General features: G+C 45.0%; 1 protein-coding gene across 2 annotated transcripts in view; it reads right to left on the bottom strand.

Moving 5' to 3' along the window:
- Nucleotides 1-18,057: 18,057 nt before the first annotated feature.
- Nucleotides 18,058-20,132, bottom strand: part of SNAP25 (synaptosome associated protein 25) — a 190,706-nt gene continuing 188,631 nt past the window's right edge. For both annotated transcript variants that reach the window (XM_077485893.1, XM_077485892.1), the window contains exon 8: nt 18,058-19,370. In XM_077485893.1, the coding sequence (XP_077342019.1) occupies nt 19,302-19,370 (69 nt within the window). In that variant the 3' untranslated portion in view covers nt 18,058-19,301. The remainder of the gene's footprint in view (nt 19,371-20,132) is intronic.

The following is a 20,132-nucleotide window of genomic DNA, read 5'->3' as shown; positions in this document are numbered from 1 at the left end:
ATAAGTCGCCGCGTGCCCGTTCCCTGTCATTGTGAGCGGAGGACTCGGCGAGGCAACATCTGAAGAAGAAGAGAACAACAGAAGAACGGAAGGCGGCGGCGACAGAAGACCGGGCCACCGCCTGTAAAAGAGCTATAAGAAGGCGCGGCGACCCGGCAGAAGAACCGAAGAGGGGGACAAGACCCCCGAAGTTGGAAGAAGAGGACGGCGGCGAGGAAGAAAGCCGGACTCCTCCGCTAGCAAAAGAGCTACAAGAAGATAGCGGAGGAGTCCGGCGAGAAGACCCCCGAAGACGGAAGACCCCCGGAGCTGTGCAATAAAGTATTTTATCTTGTGTGTTGTGTTTTTTTGTACTTTTATTTTACAGGTGAATGGGTAGGGGTACATTGTACCCCATACTCATTCACATAGGGTGGGGGGCCGGTATCCGGGGGCCCCCTTATTAAAGGGGGCTCCCGGATTCCGATAAGCCCCCCGCCCGCAGACCCCGACAACCAACGTCCAGGGTTGTCGGGAAGAAGCCCTTGTCCTCAACATGGGGACAAGGTGCTTTGGGGTGGGGGGCCGCGCGGCCCCCCTTCCCCAAGGCACACCCCATGTTGAGGGCACGCGGCCTGGTACGGCTCAGGAGGGGGGGGGCGCTCGCTCGCCCCCCCTTTCCTGGCCGGCCGGGTAGCGTGCTCGGACAAGGGTCTGTTGGGGACTTGGGGGGGACCCCCACGCCGATTTTTTTCCGGCGTTGGGGTTCCCCTTTAAGTCCATACCAGGCGGCGGGGCCAGCGACGTCTGCTTCGCGGGCCCCGCCTACCTGGAGACCCGCTCGAAATGAGCGGACTTTCCTCTGCGTGTGTGGGCGAGTCCGTTCATTTCAAAAGTAGGGCGGATAGTACGGCGGACTTAGTACACCGTATTAGTCCGCTGAAAAAGTGCTGTGTGTGGGCAAGTAGCCCGTTCGGAAAGTCCGACGGACAGTCTGGCGGGAAGTCCGCCAGACTAAGTACGTCGGACAGACGGCTACGTGTGTACGCGGCTTTAGGCGAAACAAAATTAGGAAAGGCTGGTGTTACATACATATTTATTCATGTGTACTCTTCAGAATGTGAACAATCCATGGATCAAGCCATGCCCATGGGTTCTTGGGAACGGAACCTCTTACTGCAAAAATGTCCCATGATTGGATCTGCAAGATCACAAAAACTTTAGTGTGGTTTCTCTTGCCATGACATTGTATACATAAGTGAAGGAAACATATACATCAAACTAACATTTAAAGTGTATATAAACTCCACCACTAAAATCTCATATACCGTGCCTTGCGAAAGTATTCGGCCCCGTTGAACTTTTCAACCTTTTGCCACATTTCAGGCTTCAAACATAAAGATATAACATTTTTATTTTTTGTGAAGAATCAAAAAATTGCAAAATTATTCGGCCCCCTTGCGTTAATACTTTGTAGAGCCACCTTTTGCTGCGATTACAGCTGCAAGTCGCTTGGGGTATGTCTCTATCAGTTTTGCACATCGAGAGACTGAAATTCTTGCCCATTCTTCCTTGCAAAACAGCTCGAGCTCAGTGAGGTTGGATGGAGAGCGTTTGTGAACAGCAGTTTTCAGCTCTTTCCACAGATTCTCGATTGGATTCAGGTCTGGACTTTGACTTGGCCATTCTAACACCTGGATACGTTTATTTGTGAACCATTCCTTTGTAGATTTTGCTGTATGTTTGGGATCATTGTCTTGTTGGAAGATAAATCTCCGTCCCAGTTTCAGGTCTTTTGCAGACTCCAACAGGTTTTCATCCAGAATGGTCCTGTATTTGGCTGCATCCATTTTCCCCTCAATTTTAACCATCTTCCCTGTCCCTGCTGAAGAAAAGCAGGCCCAAACCATGATGCTGCCACCACCATGTTTGACAGTGGGGATGGTGTGTAGAGGGTGATGAGCTGTGTTGCTTTTACGCCAAACATATCGTTTTGCATTGTGGGCAAAAAGTTTGATTTTGGTTTCATCTGACCAGAGCACTTTCTTCCACATGTTTGGTGTGTCTCCCAGGTGGCTTGTGGCAAACTTTAGACAAGACTTTTTATGGATATCTTTGAGAAATGGCTTTCTTCTTGCCACTCTTCCATAAAGGCCAGATTTGTGCAGTGTACAACTGATTGTTGTCCTATGGACAGACTCTCCCACCTCAGCTGTAGTTCTCTGCAGTTCATCCAGAGTGATCATGGGCCTCTTGGCTGCATCTCTGATCAGTTTTCTCCTTTTCTGAGCTGAAAGTTTAGAGGGACGGCCAGGTCTTGGTAGATTTGCAGTGGTCTGATACTCCTTCCATTTCAAAATGATCGCTTGCACCGTGCTCCTTGGGATGTTTAAAGCTTGGGAAATCTTTTTGTATCCAAATCCGGCTTTAAACTTCTCCACCACCGTATTACGGACCTGCCTGGTGTGTTCCTTGGTCTTCATGATGCTCTCTGCGTTTTCAACAGAACCCTGAGACTATCACAGAACAGGTGCATTTATACAGAGACTTGATTACACAGAGGTGGATTCTATTTATCACCATCAGTCATTTAGGATAACATTGGATCATTCAGAGATCCTCGCCGAACTTCTGGAGTGAGTTTGCTGCACTGAAAGTAAAGGGGCCGAATAATTTTGCACGCACCACTTTTCAGTTTTTTATTTGCTAAAAAAGTTTAAATCATCCAATAGATTTCTTTCCACTTCACAATTGTGTCCCACTTGTTGGTGATTCTTCACAAAAAATTAAAATTTTATATATTTATGTGTGAGGCCGCGTACACACGCGGGGACTGTTCGCCCAACTTTGTCCGTCAAACAGTTTCGGCAAACAGTCCGCTCAAAATTAGCATGGACGGACATGGCCACACACGACGGACGAACAGTTTGCTGAAACCGTGCGCGATGACGTGAACGGCACGTACGACGGGACGAAAAATACGACGTCCTATACACTGCATTATAACTTTCGGCGTGTAAATCCTTTCTGAGCATGCGCGGAACTTAGTTTGACGAACAAGCCTACACACGAGGGGACTGTTCGCTGAAACAAGGTTTCAGCGGACAGTTTTTTGGAATTTCCGAAAAACCTTGTTCAGCGGACTGTTCGCTGAAACTGTCCGCTGAAAGCCCACACACGAGCGGACTGTTTGCCGAAACACTGTTCAGCGGACAAAGTTGGGCGAACAGTCCCCGCGTGTGTACGCGGCCTGAAGCCTTAAATGTGGCAAAAGGTTGAAAAGTTCAAGGGGGCCGAATACTTTCGCAAGGCACTGTAGCTTTACCATGTTAATAATTTCAAAAGTTATTTTCAATCTTTGTAAATCTGCATCTTTCATTAATTAATAGGTTGTAATACTTCCTTGAAGGTATTTGTTCAGGCACTTTTATCCACACTATAGCCAAGAGATGGTTACAGCACAGTACTATAGTTTGGAAACCCTGATCCCTGTAGCATCAGGGTAAAGAGCCAATAACAGCAGCCCTTTACCATGTGGACAGCTGTGTCCAATCACAGCCGATCACATGTAAACAGACTTGTCAGTTATTAGCAGCTCTTCCCTCACGCACTGTATCTGTGTGAGGAAACGCATGCTGATAACCAGCAAAGTTGTCAGCACACTGTTTACACTGATTGTAAGTGCAGCCGCATCAGTGCCAATCAGTGCTCATCGGTGTAGCTTACCAATGCCCAACAGTGCAACTTATCAGTGCCTATCAGTGCAAGTTATCTGTGCCGCCTATCAGTGCCCATCAGTGCCACCTCATCAGTGTCCATTAGTACAGCCTATCAATGCAGCCTCATCAGCGCACATCAGTGAAGATCAAAAGGTACTTATTTGCAAAAAATTTAAAACAGAAACTAAGAAACATTTTTTGTTTTACCAAATTGTTTTTTTTTTTGTTTGTTTAGCAAAAAATAAAAAACCCAGCGATTATTAAATACCATCAAAGGCAAATCAATGAATAAAGTAAGGAGCTAATCTCATATACCAAACAATACTTTGATCTAAAAATGTGTTAACTATAATCATGTTGAACCTCCTGTTCAAGCCATATTCCAAGTGTAAAGCCCCATACACACTATCAGATTTTCTTCTGATTTTTGTCTTCAGATTTATCAAAACCATGTAGTGCAAGGGCCTGCCTGATTGCATAGAAATTGAAACTCCTAAGGTTTGACCTCATATTATATGGTTTTGGTAAATCTGCGGACAAAAATCAGCAGAAAATCTGATAGTGTGTATATGGGGCTTTTAGCCTCTGTGATATAATCAATATTACAATCCAAAATATAAATTCATGTAAAGAAAGAAAAAAAAAACACAAAAAAGAAAAAAAAAAGAAAAAAGGAGAACTTTACAACAATAATATTCTCAAAAATATATATAATATATAGGTGAAATATGTCCCAAGGTCATGTAGTTCTAGAATAAAATCCAATATGGTTTCAGCTTTTCAGTACTTCCCTTCCACCATACTGTGCATGAAAAATCTTGAAAAGAATACATTTTCTTCACGAAACAGTGCTCCACCACGTGAAATAAATGCAAATGCACTCACCAGAACCCTATGGTCAAAATCATTTTTGTTACACCAATACGGTCAGATGTACTAAACTTTCTCCACAATATCCGCACACTTCTCCAATATAGGTATTCTACCCTCAATAGTTATCACCAATCGCCAACCAATTGCCAAGAAGAAAAATAATAGAATGATCGTGCAATACCGTTTATTAAAAACGTACATTTACATTGTAAAGTGCCCAGACCAGCACCAGCTCAATCAGCCTTTATTAGTATTCACTCTCAGTCAGGTAACCCCTACAGCCGCACTGCCGTTACCTTCCGACTGTGTGTTCCACTGTACCAGGATATGATGTCACTTGTTGAGTGATGTCCGGGCATGGAGCGCACGTGGGGACTTGTAAGGTAATGGAGGTGCGGCCGTAGGGGTTACCTGACTGAGAGTGAATTACTACATCTGACCATAGGACTCTGGTGAGTGCATTTGCATTTATTTCACATGGTGGAGTACTTTTTGGTGAAGAAAAAGTATTTTTCCAAGATTTCTCATGCACGGTATGGTGGATGGGATGGACTGAAACGTTGAAACCATATTGAACTTTATTCCAGAACTGCATAACCTATATATTATATACACTCATCAGCCACTTTATTATGTATACCTTGCTAGTACCGCCTTGGACCCCCTTTTGCCTTCAGAACTGGCTTAATTCTTCATGGCAGAGATTTAACAAGGTTTCGGAAACATCCCTCAGACATTTTGGTCCAAATTTACATGATAGCCTCACACAGTTGCTGTAGATGTCGGCTGCACATCCATGATGCAAATTTCCTGTTCCAAACATGTCCCAAAGATTGAGATCTGGTGACTGTGAAGGCCATTGGCATACAGTGAACTCATTGTCATATTCAAGAAACCAATGGTGAAATGATTTGAGGTTTGTGAAATTATCCTGCTGGAAGGAGCCATCAGAAGATGGGGACACTGTAGTCATAAAGGTTTGGACATGGTCAGCAACAATACTCAGGTAGACCATGGCTTTTAAACAATGATCAACTGGTACTAAGGGGACCAAAGTGTGCAAAGAAAGTATCTCCCACACCATTACACCACCATCAGCAGACTGAACCGTTGATACAAGGCAGGATGGATCCATGCTTTCATGTTGTTTACACCAAATTCCAACCCTACCATTTGAATGTCACAGCTGAAATCAAGACTCATCAGACCAGACAACGTTTTTCCAATCTTCTATTGTCCAATTTTGGTGAGCCTGTGTGAATTGTAGCCTCAGTTTCCTATTCTTAATTGACAGGAGTGGCACCCAGTTTGGTCTCTTGCTGCTGTAGCCCATTTGCTTCAAGGTTCCATGTGTTTTGTGTTCAGAGATTGTATTCTGCATACCCTGTTTGTAACGAATGGATATTTGAGTTACTGTTGTCTTTCTATCATCTCACACCAGTCTACCTATTCTCTTCTGACCTTTGACATTAACAATGCATTTTCCTTCACACAACTGCTGCTCACTGGATATTTTCTCTTTTTTGGACCATTCTCTGTAAACCTTAGAGATGGTTGTGTATGAAAATCCTAGTAGATCAGCACTTTTTGAAATACTTAGACCAGCCCGTATGGCACCAACAACCATGACAGGTTCACAGTCACTTAAATCCCCTTTCTTCACCATTCTGATGCTCGGTTTGAACTTCAGTGAGTCATCTTCACCATGTCTAAATGCCTAAATGCATTGAGTTAATGCCATGTAATTGGCTGATTAGCAATTTGTGTTACCAAGCAATTGAACAGGTGTACCTAAAAAAAGTGTCCGGTGAGTTTATATTTTTGAGCATACAATATTATTGATGTGCAAGTTTTCCTTTTTTTCCTTTTTTATATTTTTTTGTGTGCTTTTTCTTTCTATACATGAAATTATATTTTGTATTGTAATATTGATTATATCACGGAGGCTTTACACTTGGAATATGGATTGAACAGGAGGTTCAACACAATTATAGTTAACACATTTTTGGATCACATTATTTTTTGGTATATGAGAATAGCGCCTACTTTATTCATTGCTTCATATTGTAGTGTTATTTACACTTAAAGGGGCATCTGTCTCATTAATGCCTGTAGGCACCCAAGGTTGGCACCCTTTATAATTGGATTTTAGACCACCAAGAGAAAACTCTGTCTGTCTGTAGCAGGCATTCTGTCATTGGCCCACTCAGGACATGCATAGATTATAATGTAAGACTATCTCTTATGCAGTTTCTCCTTTTAGCCACAAGATGGCGATAGGGAGATTCTGCTTTTTCCTTCCTGAACATGATCAGTTACAGAGGACACTGGAAAAAAGGGGGGTTTCAGGAAGTACTGCAGTGTTTTTTTGAAGGAAGAGAGTGAGAGAGAGAGATGGGACATTACTACCAGAGAGAGAGAGAGAGACTGGAGCCCCACGCTGTAACTTGTGAGCCAGGGGACAGAGCGACTGTGAGGATATCACCCCATGCAGTTCAAGTTGCTGGTGTCGCCACAGACTGTGTCGCTGAGAAACGTAGGTGTCCCTGGGAAACACAAGCTGGCCGATCACTGGAAGTCACAGCCTTATATTATCTATAAACAGCTGCCAGGACTACCAGTATACTAGAGCCACCCAGAAGGAAGCACGTGCCCACTAAAGACCTGGCACCGTAATCACCTTCTGCTGTTATCAGAAGCAGTTCATGTGCCTCAACAACCAGCTCCACAGCCTACTCAAACTACCTCTCAGAGATCATGTCCAATAACCAGGTCTCAGTCTGTGCCACTGAACACAGATGAAGAGGACAGTAAGGATGAAGAACTGGGCATGGACTGGCTGTGGCAGTCTATGCGATCAGAAACTAACAATCTTCTTTCTTCTAGAGAAGCCGATACTGGAACCCTCAGAGCCAACAGGGTTAATACCGCAGAGCCAATCATAGACAGGCCAGGAAGATCTTCTGATTTCCCTAACTGAAGAGGACACAGGGACTCTTCAACCATCTATGGTGGAAGAGGCTGCTATATCAGAGCCCAAAGAGCAAAGGGACAAAAAGAACAATTCACCCCCCAAAAAAACTGACTTACAGTATGATACTTTAGGCAAAAGTTCTAAGGAAGCTATCTATACCTCTCAAAGAAATTCACAATACTCCGACCCTTCCCACTACAAGTTTAGGGGAGGGCGACTCCAACTCACTCCCTGGCACATCTAGGTGGGCCACCCAAATATCAGTGGCTTGTGGGCAAGACAACCTCACCTCTTATGACAAATGGTGGGAGATTCCCATGCCAAGTTCATATGTGCATGCCAATTGCTTATTTCCGTACATGTACTAACCTGTTTTTGCCTCCTGTTTGAAAGCATGTAACAGGTTGCAGACATTATATGTTGATGGACTTTATCCCTCATTTGGGGACCAAAGGTTCCTTGGTGGGGGAAGTGTGTAGCAGGCATTCTGTCAGTGGCCCATTCAGGACATTCATACATTATAATGTAACACTATCTTTTATGCAGTTTCTTCTTTTGGCCAAAAGCTGGATACAGGGAGATGCTTACTTTTTCCTTCCTGAACATGATCAGTCACAGAGGACACTGGAAAAAAGGGGAGTTTCAGGAAGTGCTGAGGAGGCTGAGGTTTTTTTTTTGAAGGAAGAGAGAGAGAGAGATGGGCCATTACTACTAGAGCGAGAGACTGGAGCCCCACGCTGTAACCTGTGAGCCAGGGACAGAGCAACTGTGAGGATACCACCCCTGCAGTGCAACTTGTGGGTGTCGCCACAGGCAACCGAGAGTGAGAGGACATCTGTTTGGAGAAATGGTTGGTGCTGTGTCGCTGGAATTGGTGAGAGGCCCTTGCAGCCATTATCTGTGACATTATCTCTGACTGTCACCAGAGACTACACAGTCAGTCACATATTATCTCTAACACCTTAGAGACTGCTTCAAAGAGCTCCAACGTCTTAGCTGGCCGAACAGTCAAGACCAAGGGATGCCCCTAATCTTTTGCCCATTTACTTTGTTTTAAAGAAGTACCACACTTTGCCCCCCCCCCTTTTCCTTAGAGTGCACTCTAAGCCTGTGTAGTTATATATACGTTGTGCTGTTCATAAGGGTTTTTCCAGTTACTTATTGGAATACTCTTTACTCGGGTATAGTGAAATTCTGTATAGCTGATTATTTTTAGCTTGTGTGAGCCTATGTTAACTCAGACAGTCTTTATTTAAAGTGGTTTCAATATACCAACTTGCTTATTACTTAACAAGTGTGTATGCATTTACTATAGTAACATACAGCCAGGTGTGGGGTATTTTCTGATTGTGTCTATATGTGTGGTTGCAGAGGTCTCTCCATTTAACCAGGTGTGTCAGAGGGTCTGAGTTTGTTCTTGGAGCTGAGGCTGAAGACAGAGGACCGAAAACGTAACCAGCGGCTGCTTCGGGAGTGGCGCTATATGTCTAAAAAAAAATTGACAAAAATACAAATACACCACAACACATGACATCACTTCCGATTTTTTTTTCTGTCACACGAGTATTTTTGTAACTTTAGTAACCTATTCAATTTCTACTTGCGACTAGTAAGCTGAAAAAGTCAGACGATCTGTCGTCCGATTTTCAGATCGTGTGTATGGGGCATTAGGCTTTCATTATTTTTATCTGAAACCTGGCAATTAGGTAATCTTTTCTTGCTAAATTATCGACTATGGCATCTCTCTTAAGTCTGAAGTTTAAAGAGGAACTTCAGTCTGCTCATATAATTTGTAATAAAAACACCTTTCTGAAGCTTCCCTCCAACCACTTTGCATATTATTTTATATATACTGTGATTCTACTTGCCAAAGATGCTGCAGAAATCTCCCTCCACTAAGTCTGGCTGCAATCATTTTTAACTGTGGGCAGCTGAAGCTGCTGCCTGTTCACTTCCTGGATTTACACAGACACACAGAGGCACACCTCCAGCTCTGCAGCTCTAATTGGCGCTGTTATGACTCATCCCCACTCCCTTCCAGGCAAAGTCTCATAAAAGCAAGAGAGAGAACTGTGCATTATGTCATAAGCCTAGGCTAAGCCCTTGTACACACGGTCAGACAATCCGAAAATGTCCGATCGGACCGCGTTGTCGGATAATCCGACCGTGTGTGGGCTTCATCAGACTTTTTCCGTCAGAATGTCCAACCAACAAAGTTTGAGACCCCAGATGACGTCTTTTGAGGACGAAACGCGTCGGGACTCCTACTGCAGCTGTGTTTTTTATGAAATAAGCGCTTGATTCATTGCATACATGTAAGTTCATTACTTGTTTTATTAAATTTTCTTTTAAAATGGAATTACACTATTGTGGCCCTCATTTCCTTTCTGTATGAGTTCTACAATGTGAGCTGGATTATATGGCTGAAGATCTTTTCATTATTTGAGTACTGGAATGGAATAGTCTGATCTGAAAGTTCCCTGGAGAGTTTACTTCTGAGAGATCTGCATATGAGTGCATAAAGCCTGTATGATCCTTCGAATATATATTCGCTTGGATCTAATAAGTCTGGTAAGCCTATATTATAATAGGTGATGGAAATACCATGTGGTGTTTGCATGCTGTCTTCATATAAAGAAGGTGGACGGTGATTTTTTTCTTCACGTGTGGATTGGATCTATATCTATAAGAGACTTTTGTGTATTTCTTTTTGGACTTTTTTTTGTATCATTTTATGTTTTTTATTTTTTATTTTTTCGCATTTAAAAATTGTGCACGTAAGGTGTATTCGGATGAATATTATTTTCAAATGAATGTTATATAATCCTGATTTGATATTTATATAATATTGTGAGATCACTGTGTGGTTACATACAAGGTCACTTTTCTTTTTTTTTTTTTGCGCTACACTATAGCTTAATATTAACAAAGTTTGAGAGCTGGATATAAAATTTTCCGACAACATGATCCGATCGGACTTTGTCCGATCGTTTGTAGAGAATTCCAATCGGACAAAGTGCCACGCATGCTCAGATCAAATTCCTAGACCAGAGATATTGGCTACTAGCCTGAATGTAGTCCCATCGCAACTAAATAACGTCAGGTTTTTAAAATACTTTATTAGACAGCTCCGGGGGTCTTCCGTCTTCGGGGGTCTTCTCGCCAGACTCCTCCGCTATCTTCTGCTCTTTTACTAGCTCTTACTAGCCCCATGCTCATTCACATAGGGTAGGGGGCTGGAATCTGGGGGCCCCCTTATTAAAGGGGGCTCCCGGATTCCGATAAGCCCCCCGCCCGCAGCCCCTGACAACCAACGGCCAGAGTTGTCGGGAAGAGGCCTTTGTCCTCATCAACATGGGGACAAGGTGCTTTGGGGTGGGGGGGCCACAGGGCCCCACTTTCCCCAAGGCACCCCCCATGTTGATGGCATGCGGCCTGGTACGGCTCAGGAGGGGGGGGCTCGCTCGTCCCCACTGCCTTTCGTGACCGGCCGGGCTGCGTGCTCGGATAAGGGTCTGCTATGGACTTTGAGGGGACCCCCACGCCATTTTTTCGGCGTAGGGGTTCCCCTTTAAGCCCATACCAGGTGACGGGGCTCGCGAGGTGTCAATCTCGCCGATGGAGGCGGCAACATTGACCTTCTTCGCTAGTTCCGTCTACCTGGAATCACGTTCAAAATGAACTGACTTTTCTCCTTGTGTGGGCAAGTCCATTCATTTCAAAAGTCTGGCGGACTAGCACACAGACGGGAGTATTGTCCGCTGGACTGCCGAGTCCGGCGGCCAATTTTGAGTCAAGACTTCTTTCTAAGTCCGCCAGACTTTTGGGAACAAAAAGTCAGCCGGAGTCCACACACGGGCAGATTGCCCGGCGGACTGTGGTCCGTCGGATAATCCGATAGCGTGTACGCGGCATTACTATTAATTTTCTTTAGAAGCAGCCACAGTAGAAAAGCCTGTCCCTTGCCAGCATGTTGTAGAAAAGGATCCTTGCTCTACGCATGGTAACAGTAGTCTTTGCGCAGAGGTCTGACATCTACTTTCATGGATCAGACCTATAGCTCTGCACATGTTCCCTGCTGATTGAAGTACTCTAGTTCTGATTCAGCAGAGGGGCATGTCAGGCCTCTGCAGAGACCTCTGGGAAAGGACAGCATGGATGGAAGTGTAAGAACACATTAAACCAGGGGTGGCTGCCAACCGCAATTAAATGAAATGGAACTGAATTATTTTTTTTATTTTGAATAGCATAAGGGAGATTGTAAACAACAATCAGGATCAGCATTTTCCATGAGGCCAATCCCCGTTGGATTTTTACCCACTATTAGATCTTGTGGGTGTGGTGCACTTCCTGAAAAAGCATTAAAGCTCTTGCATTCAGAAGTTTTGGTGAGCTTACCCGGAGGATATACAGTGGGGAAAACAATTCTTTGGTACCCTGCAAGTGGATCACTTTCCCACTTACAAAGAAATGAAGGGTCTATAATTTTTTATCATGGGTGTATTTTAAATGATAAAGACAGAATATCAACCAAAAATCCAGAAAAAAACACATTATCCAAATGTTATAAATTGCAGTTCAGTGAGTAAAATAAGTATTTCATCCCCAAGCAAAACATGACTTAGTACTTGGTGGAAAAACCCTTGTTGGCAAGCATGGGGGTAAGACGTTTCTTGTAGTTGATTACCAGGTTTGCACACATCTCAGGAGAGATTTTGGTCCACTCCTCTTTACAGATCTTCTCTAAATCCCTAAAGTGGGAGTAAACTCCTATTCATAATTTGTACCTATAGGTAAGTCTTACCTATAGGCACTGTAAATATTTCCTAAACATACAACGTTTAGGAGATACTTACTGTACATGCTGCCGGTTAAATCACCGTTGCATGCGCTCTGAAGGAACGGCCACCCAGGCCATTCCTTCAGAGTCCTGTGCCATAAATGGTGGCACCCACACGCATGCACAGGAGTGACGTCATCTAGGCTCCGACCACTCACACAATCGCAGTCCACGAATCTGGAAGGAAGATGGGTGAAGATGGAAGCCTCGTCAGCAGTGACAGCTCTCCGCTGGAAGGGCTTCGTGCTAAGGTAAGTTTCACATAATGATGCATACTAGCACATTAAGGCTTTACTTCGCAGGTTCCAGAAAAAAAAAAAAAACACACAGCAGTTTACTACCGCTTAAGGTTTCTTGGCTGTTGCTTGGCAACGCAAAGTTTCAGCTCCCTCCATAAATTTTCTATAGGATTAAGGTCTGGAGACTGACTAGGCCACTCCATGACCTTAATGTGCTTCTTCTTGAGCCACTCCCTGGTTGCCTTGACGACCCATCTTCAGTGTTCTGGCTGAGGAAAGAAACTTCTCTTTCAAGATTTTACAATACATGGCCCTGTCCATTGGCCCCTCAACGCAGAAAGTCGTCAGACTGTACCTTTAGCAGAGAAACAGCCCCAAAGTACAATGTTTCCACCTCCGTCGAGGGATGGTATTCTTAGGGTCATAGTCAGCATTTTTCTTCCTCCAAACATAGCAAGTTGAGTTAATTCCAAAGAGCTCAATTTTGGCCTTATCTGACCACAGCACTTTCTCCCAATCCTTCTCTGAATCATTCAGGCCGCGTACACACGGGCGGACTGTTCGCCCAACCTTGTCCGCTGAACAGTGTTTGGGCGGACAGTCCGCTCGTGTGTGGGCTTTCAGCGGACAGTTTCAGCGGACAGTTGGACGGACAAAGTCTTTCGGAAATTCCGAAAAACTGTCCGCTGAAACTGTGTTTGAGCGAACAGTCCGCCCGTGTGTGGGCCTGTCCGCTGTACTTTCGAAATGAGCGGACTGTTCCCGCTCGGAAAGTCCGCCCATTTCGAGCGCGTGTACAGGTAGGCGGGGCCCGCGAAGGAGACGTCGCGGGCTCCGCCGCCTGGAATGGGCTTAAAGGGGAACCCCAACGCCGAAAAAAATCGGCGTGGGGTTCCCCCCAAGTCCACACCAGACCCTTGTCCGAGCACGCTACCCGGCCGGCCAGGAAAGGGGGGCGAGCGAGCGCGCCCCCCCTCCTGAGCCGTACCAGGCCGCGTGCCCTCAACATGGGGGGTGCCTTGGGGAAGGGGGGGGCCGCGCGGCCCCCCCACCCCAAAGCACCTTGTCCCCATGTTGATGAGGACAAGGGCCTCTTCCCGACAACCCTGGCCGTTGGTTGTCGGGGTCTGCGGGCGGGGGGCTTATCGGAATCCGGGAGCCCCCTTTAAGAAGGGGGCCCCCGGATACCGGCCCCCCACCCTATGTGAATGAGTATGGGGTACCTACCCATTCACCTGTGAAATAAAGTACAAATAAAAACACAACACAGGGGGAAAAAATATTTTATTGCACAGCCGGGGGTCTTCCGTCTTCGGGGGTCTTCTCGCCGGACTCCTCCGCTATGTGTGTGTAGCTCTTTTGCCAGCGGAGGAGTCCGGCTTTCTTCCTCCCCGCCGCCGGCCTCTTCTCCCGACTTCGGGGGTCTTGTCCCCCTCTTCGGTTCTTCTGCCGGGCCACCGCGCCTGGTCCGGTGGCCCGGTCTTCTGTCGCCGTCTTCCGTTCTTCTGTCGCCGCCTTCGGTTCTTCTGCCGGGCCACCGCGCCTTCTTGTAGCTCTTTTACAGGCGGTGGCCCGGTCTTCTGTCGCCGTCGCCGCCTTCCGTTCTTGTTCTTCTTCTTGTTCTTCTTGTTCTTCTCCAGGCGATGTTGACTCGACGAGCTCTCCGGCCGGAATGCCGGGGACGCGCTGTGCGGTCACTTATATAGTGACAATGGGGCAGGGTCACATGGTATATGTCACATGGGTTGGTCACATGGGTTGATGTCACATGGGGACTATGACATCGTAAGGGGGCGGGGTCACCATGTGACATCAACCCATGTGACATATACCATGTGACCCCACCCCATTGTCACTATATAAGTCACAGCGCAGGGCGGCTCTGGCATTCCGGCCGGAGGGAGCGACGTGTCAACATCGCCTGGAGAAGAACAAGAAGAACAAGAAGAAGAACACGAACGGAAGGCGGCGACGGCGACAGAAGACCGGGCCACCGCCTGTAAAAGAGCTACAAGAAGGCGCGGTGGCCCGGCAGAAGAACCGAAGGCGGCGACAGAAGAACGGAAGACGGCGACAGAAGACCGGGCCACCGGACCAGGCGCGGTGGCCCGGCAGAAGAACCGAAGAGGGGGACAAGACCCCCGAAGTCGGGAGAAGAGGCCGGCGGCGGGGAGGAAGAAAGCCGGACTCCTCCGCTGGCAAAAGAGCTACACACACATAGCGGAGGAGTCCGGCGAGAAGACCCCCGAAGACGGAAGACCCCCGGCTGTGCAATAAAATATTTTTTCCCCCTGTGTTGTGTTTTTATTTGTACTTTATTTCACAGGTGAATGGGTAGGGGTACATTGTACCCCATACTCATTCACATAGGGTGGGGGGCCGGTATCCGGGGGCCCCCTTCTTAAAGGGGGCTCCCGGATTCCGATAAGCCCCCCGCCCGCAGACCCCGACAACCAACGGCCAGGGTTGTCGGGAAGAGGCCCTTGTCCTCATCAACATGGGGACAAGGTGCTTTGGGGTGGGGGGGCCGCGCGGCCCCCCCTTCCCCAAGGCACCCCCCCATGTTGAGGGCACGCGGCCTGGTACGGCTCAGGAGGGGGGGGGCGCGCTCGCTCGCCCCCCTTTCCTGGCCGGCCGGGTAGCGTGCTCGGACAAGGGTCTGGTGTGGACTTGGGGGGAACCCCCACGCCGATTTTTTTCGGCGTTGGGGTTCCCCTTTAAGCCCATTCCAGGCGGCGGAGCCCGCGACGTCTCCTTCGCGGGCCCCGCCTACCTGTACACGCGCTCGAAATGGGCGGATTTGCCTCCTCCTTACGTGGGCGAGTCCGTTCATTTCAAAAGTTGAGCGAACTGTTTGCCCAACCTTGTTCGTCAAACAGTCCGCTCGTGTGTGGGCAAGTCCGCTCATGCAAATTTTGAGCGGACTGTTTGACAAACTGTTTGCCGAACAAGGTTGGGCGAACAGTCCGCGCGTGTGTACGCGGCCTCAGATGTTCATTGGCAAACTTCAGACGGGCCTTTATATGTGCCTTCTTGAGGAGGTGGACCTTGCGGGTGCTGCAGGATTTCAATTCATTGCGTCGTATTGTTTGGTTTGTTTTGTGACTGTGGTCCCAACTGCCTTGAAATTATTCACAAGCTCCTCACTTTCCTCATAATTATCTTTACCCCATTAAGCAAAATCTTGCATGGAACTCCAGACCGAAGGCAATTGATGGTTATTTTGTATTTCTTCCATTTGTGAATAATCACTCAAACAGTTGTCTCCTTCCCACCAAGCTTCTTGCTGATGTGCTGATGGTCTTGTAGCCCATTCCAGCTTTGTGCAGTCCTTTGACAGCTCTTTGGTCTTCCCCTTTATGGTGAGGTTTGAATGGAAGAAAGAGATTCCATGGACAGGTGTCTTTAATACACTAGTTGTCATTAGAAGCACCTTCTTAAATTGACAGAGCTAATCTGTGTACCACACAAGGACATACTGTAGCCAGTCTGTGGGAGCCAGAATTATTGTTGGTTGGTAGGGGATCAAATACGTAATTTTACTTACTGAACTGCAACTTGTGTTTTTTTCTGGATTTTTGGTTGATATTCTGTCTCTATCATTTAAAATACACCTATGATAAAAATTATAGACCCTTCATTTCTTTGGGGCTAATTTACAAAATCTGCAGGAGATCAAAGAATTATTTCCCCCGCTTTAATAGAAGTCAATGGCTCAGTGCAGCTAACCTGCAGGAAAGCAGCCCAATAATCCTTTTATTAACCACTTACAGACCGGACCATTTTGCTGGTCAAAGACCAGACCACTTTTTGCGATTCGGCACTGCGTCGCTTTATCTGACAATTGTGCGGTCGTGCGACGTGGCTCCCAAACAAAATTGACGTACTTTTTTCCCACAAATAGATCTTTCTTTTGGTGGTATTTGATCACCCCTGCGGTTTTTATTTTTTGCGCTATAAACAAAAATAGAGCGACAATTTTGAAAAAAATGCATTATTTTTAACTTTTTGTCATAATAAATATCCCCCAAAAATATATAAAAAAAACATTTTTTTCCCTCAGTTTAGGCCGATACGTATTCTTCTACATATTTTTGGTAAAAAAAATGGCAATAAGCGATTATTGATTGGTTTGCGCAAAAGTTATAGCGTTTACAAAATAGGGATAGTTTTATGGCATTTTTATTAATAATTTTTTATTATTTTTTTTTTTACTAGTAATGGCGGTGATCAGTGATTTTTATTGTGACTGCGACATTGCGGCAGACACATCGGACATTTTTGACACATTTTTGGGACCATTGTCATTTATACAGTAATCACTGCTATATAAATGCAGTGATTCCTGTGTAAATGACACTGGCAGTGAAGGGGTTAACTAGTGGGTGGCAGTGTAGGGGTTAAGTGTTCCTAGGGCTCTGTTACTAACTGTGTGGGGGGTTGGGCTTTCATTTAGTGAACACTGATCTCTGCTCCAATCACATGGAGCAGAGATCAACGTCACTAGTTGCTAGGCAGAATGGGGAAATGCTGTTTACAAGGCATTTCCTCCATTCAGCCATCCCGTGAGACTCTGCGGGACCCGCGACTGGACTCACGGGGGTCCAGAGCGGCATGCAAGCGCGCCACCGGCAGCGCGCTCGCGATGGCAGGGCGGCATTGAAGATTGAACGTACCTGTACGCCAATATGCCTGCCCGTGCCATTCTGCCGATGTACATCGGCGTGCGCTGGTCGGGAACTAGTTAAACATGCTCAGATGCCCTTTCCAAATCTATGTGATTTTTAATGAACTAATCGTTTTGTCTTTCAACTTCTGTTGGCATTGCTAGGCTGTTTGAAAGAAAGATTCCTGTCCAAAGCAGAGTGATACCAAATGCACTTCGCCTGGGACAGGGGACATTGATACAGAAGAAGCATCTCATTTGCGGCTCCTTCCGCGCAACCACTTGCTTTCTCACTTGCTTTGACTCCACTCTGATGCTCTGGGATTGCAGGTTGGCTTGCCGATCCGACATCCTAGAGCATGAGGTCTCGGGCCACATCAAATGGCCCTACAGGCCATGGGCCACTGGTAGAGCACCCCTGCATAAACTGCTCCCCTTTCCATAGACTTTTCATAAAGACTTCCGTTAACCTTCCTAGAGAAAGACAATACAAAAAACCTAACGGGCTTTTTTGTATGATCTCCACGGGTGATCTCCATCTATCAGTCTGACTCCTCTGGCACTCTAATTTTTCAAGGGTCCAAGAATCAGAAAGCAAATGGTTGCCCTGCCTTTTAGACCATAGTTCTTTCATTAACACCCATTTTATTTATTATAACGTGGATGAACATTTTACCACATGCACAGAACAAGCAACCCGCCCACTAATTCTACACGTAGGTGGAAACCAGTAACACACAACCAAGACAAGAAAAAATACAGAGACCTTTAGATTTATAATTTTTAATTGGTTTTAAACTAGCTACAAAATGTCAATCACGTCACAAACTGACAGGAGACAGAAGGAATTTTAATAGTACATGCTTGCAATGATTTTGATAATCACAGTTTATCTAGAAGTCATTCATTTAGATTATTGTCTTAATTTAAATCTACTTAAACATCTCAGCAATTTGGTGTGCATAGCTCTAGGTAAGCAACAGAGAACATTACTTTTAAAAGAAAAGTAAAATAAAACCACGTGGGATAAGTGGCTAACCATACCCAGCCTTATAAAAATTACATATCTGTACCATTTTATTGTAGACTGTCATCATTTCCTCACAAAGAGGATCCTCAAAAACAGTATCCAAACCCTATATTACAACCGTATTTGTATTTTTTTTATTTATTTTTTTAACTTTTTTTTAATATATCGCCAGCAATGAAAAAAGCAACATATATTTTTTTTTCTTGCTGGATATGTGCCAAGTCTGTCCTTTATTTGAAATAAAAAAAGCATGATTATGGTTAAATAGAACAATATATTGACAGAAACGTGGCACTACTGCAAACTTGCTGGTATAACATAGTCCCAACAGTGTCCAAATACTCAGCATGCTTTTATTGAATGTGCTACTGCCACGGGGAAAAGGTCTTCTTGTATGTAGGCATCTAAAATGTCTATTTTTTCCATGCATAAATGCATAACTCACATCACTTGTTAGTGCAATGCTTAAGTATAGTATATAGTTTCACGCTCTAATCATGAAATTATAACAGATGGAAGCAACATTGAACCCAGGACAGTTCCACAGCTTAGGTATCATGACACCAAAAAAAGGATATAGGCAGTAGTTCTGTGAAATGTCACAGATTTACAAGAACAATACTGTATAGATCAAGGTCAACAGCACATTAAACATTCCTACACTGTTGTCATTCGGCAAACATCATAAAAAATGATAAACATAAAAAAAAAAGAAGAAGAAAAAAAAAAAAAAAAAAAAAAAGAAAACGTATAGTGAGCTAGCGTAGATCACTATATACAACCTTTGGAAAGGAATATACTTAAAAAAAATAATTACAAGTATATCTTTTTGGAAAGCTGACATACTACACAGGACAACATTTACAATAGGGAAGGGTGATATGTGCATGTGTGCAAACCTAGTATGTAAATACCATGGTAAAAGCATGAAAGTACTGTCTAGCAGGACAGTTTGGAGCAGATAATAAAGTCTTGAGGCGTCTAGCCACTGCCCAGCATCTTTGTGGCACGTGTGTTGGCCTCGTCGATCCTTGCTTTGTTGGAGTCGGCCTAAAAGGAAAATAATGATGTTAACAAAGTACATATTTCTCATTTATTCATTTGTTTCGCTAGCACTAATATCTTGCGGTTACATGGTAAGCTGAATAAATAGGCAGGCCAAGAGTTTCCTCTGCCCAACCAATGACTCCACCCATTCCTGCCTGTTCCAAGGCATTTACCTGGCAGCTGGTATATATAATCCTACTAGTACATTCTGAATCTACTCATGAAGCCTTAACCCAGTTAGGTGTACCAGGTACAACTCCCAAGGGAACTTCGCAGAGGACACTTATCTACATAAGATGCTAAATCCACATTAGCCAGCACCTATTAGTTTGAAGGTATGGTGGCTTTATTATGAGACTCTTCTTCATTAGTCCTAGGCAGAATAATCCTAATGCTTATACAAAGAAACCTAAGCTGTGCCTCTTGCACCAATCCCCTTGTTTTTTTCAGTTATTACAAAATTTAAAAATTATAATTTAAGACAGACATGTAGACTAAACAAAAGCATAAACCTCCCAGAAGTGTTTCTTAGCAGACTTCAGAGGACCGATCCTGGTGATCAGAGTAGCATTCGTTGGGCACCAGGAAAGATGAGTATTTACTGCCTTCTCTTATAGGCAAGAGGGTTTTAAAAAATATATTTGATATGGTGGCTTTAACAGATCTTTGGTTGTTTTGGATTACTGCACTATGCTCATCCTATTGACTCCTATAGCTTCAGAGTCTGTTCCTCCCCTAACATGATTTTAATAGCAGCTGTATAAA

The sequence above is a fragment of the Lithobates pipiens genome, unplaced genomic scaffold, assembly GCF_037356315.1.
Source record: "Lithobates pipiens isolate NorthernLeopardFrog02 unplaced genomic scaffold, aLitPip1_a1.2 Scaffold_18, whole genome shotgun sequence".
Lineage (NCBI taxonomy): Eukaryota > Metazoa > Chordata > Amphibia > Anura > Ranidae > Lithobates > Lithobates pipiens.
Note: the sequence above shows the minus strand (reverse complement) of the source record. Positions and strands in the feature narration are given on the sequence as shown.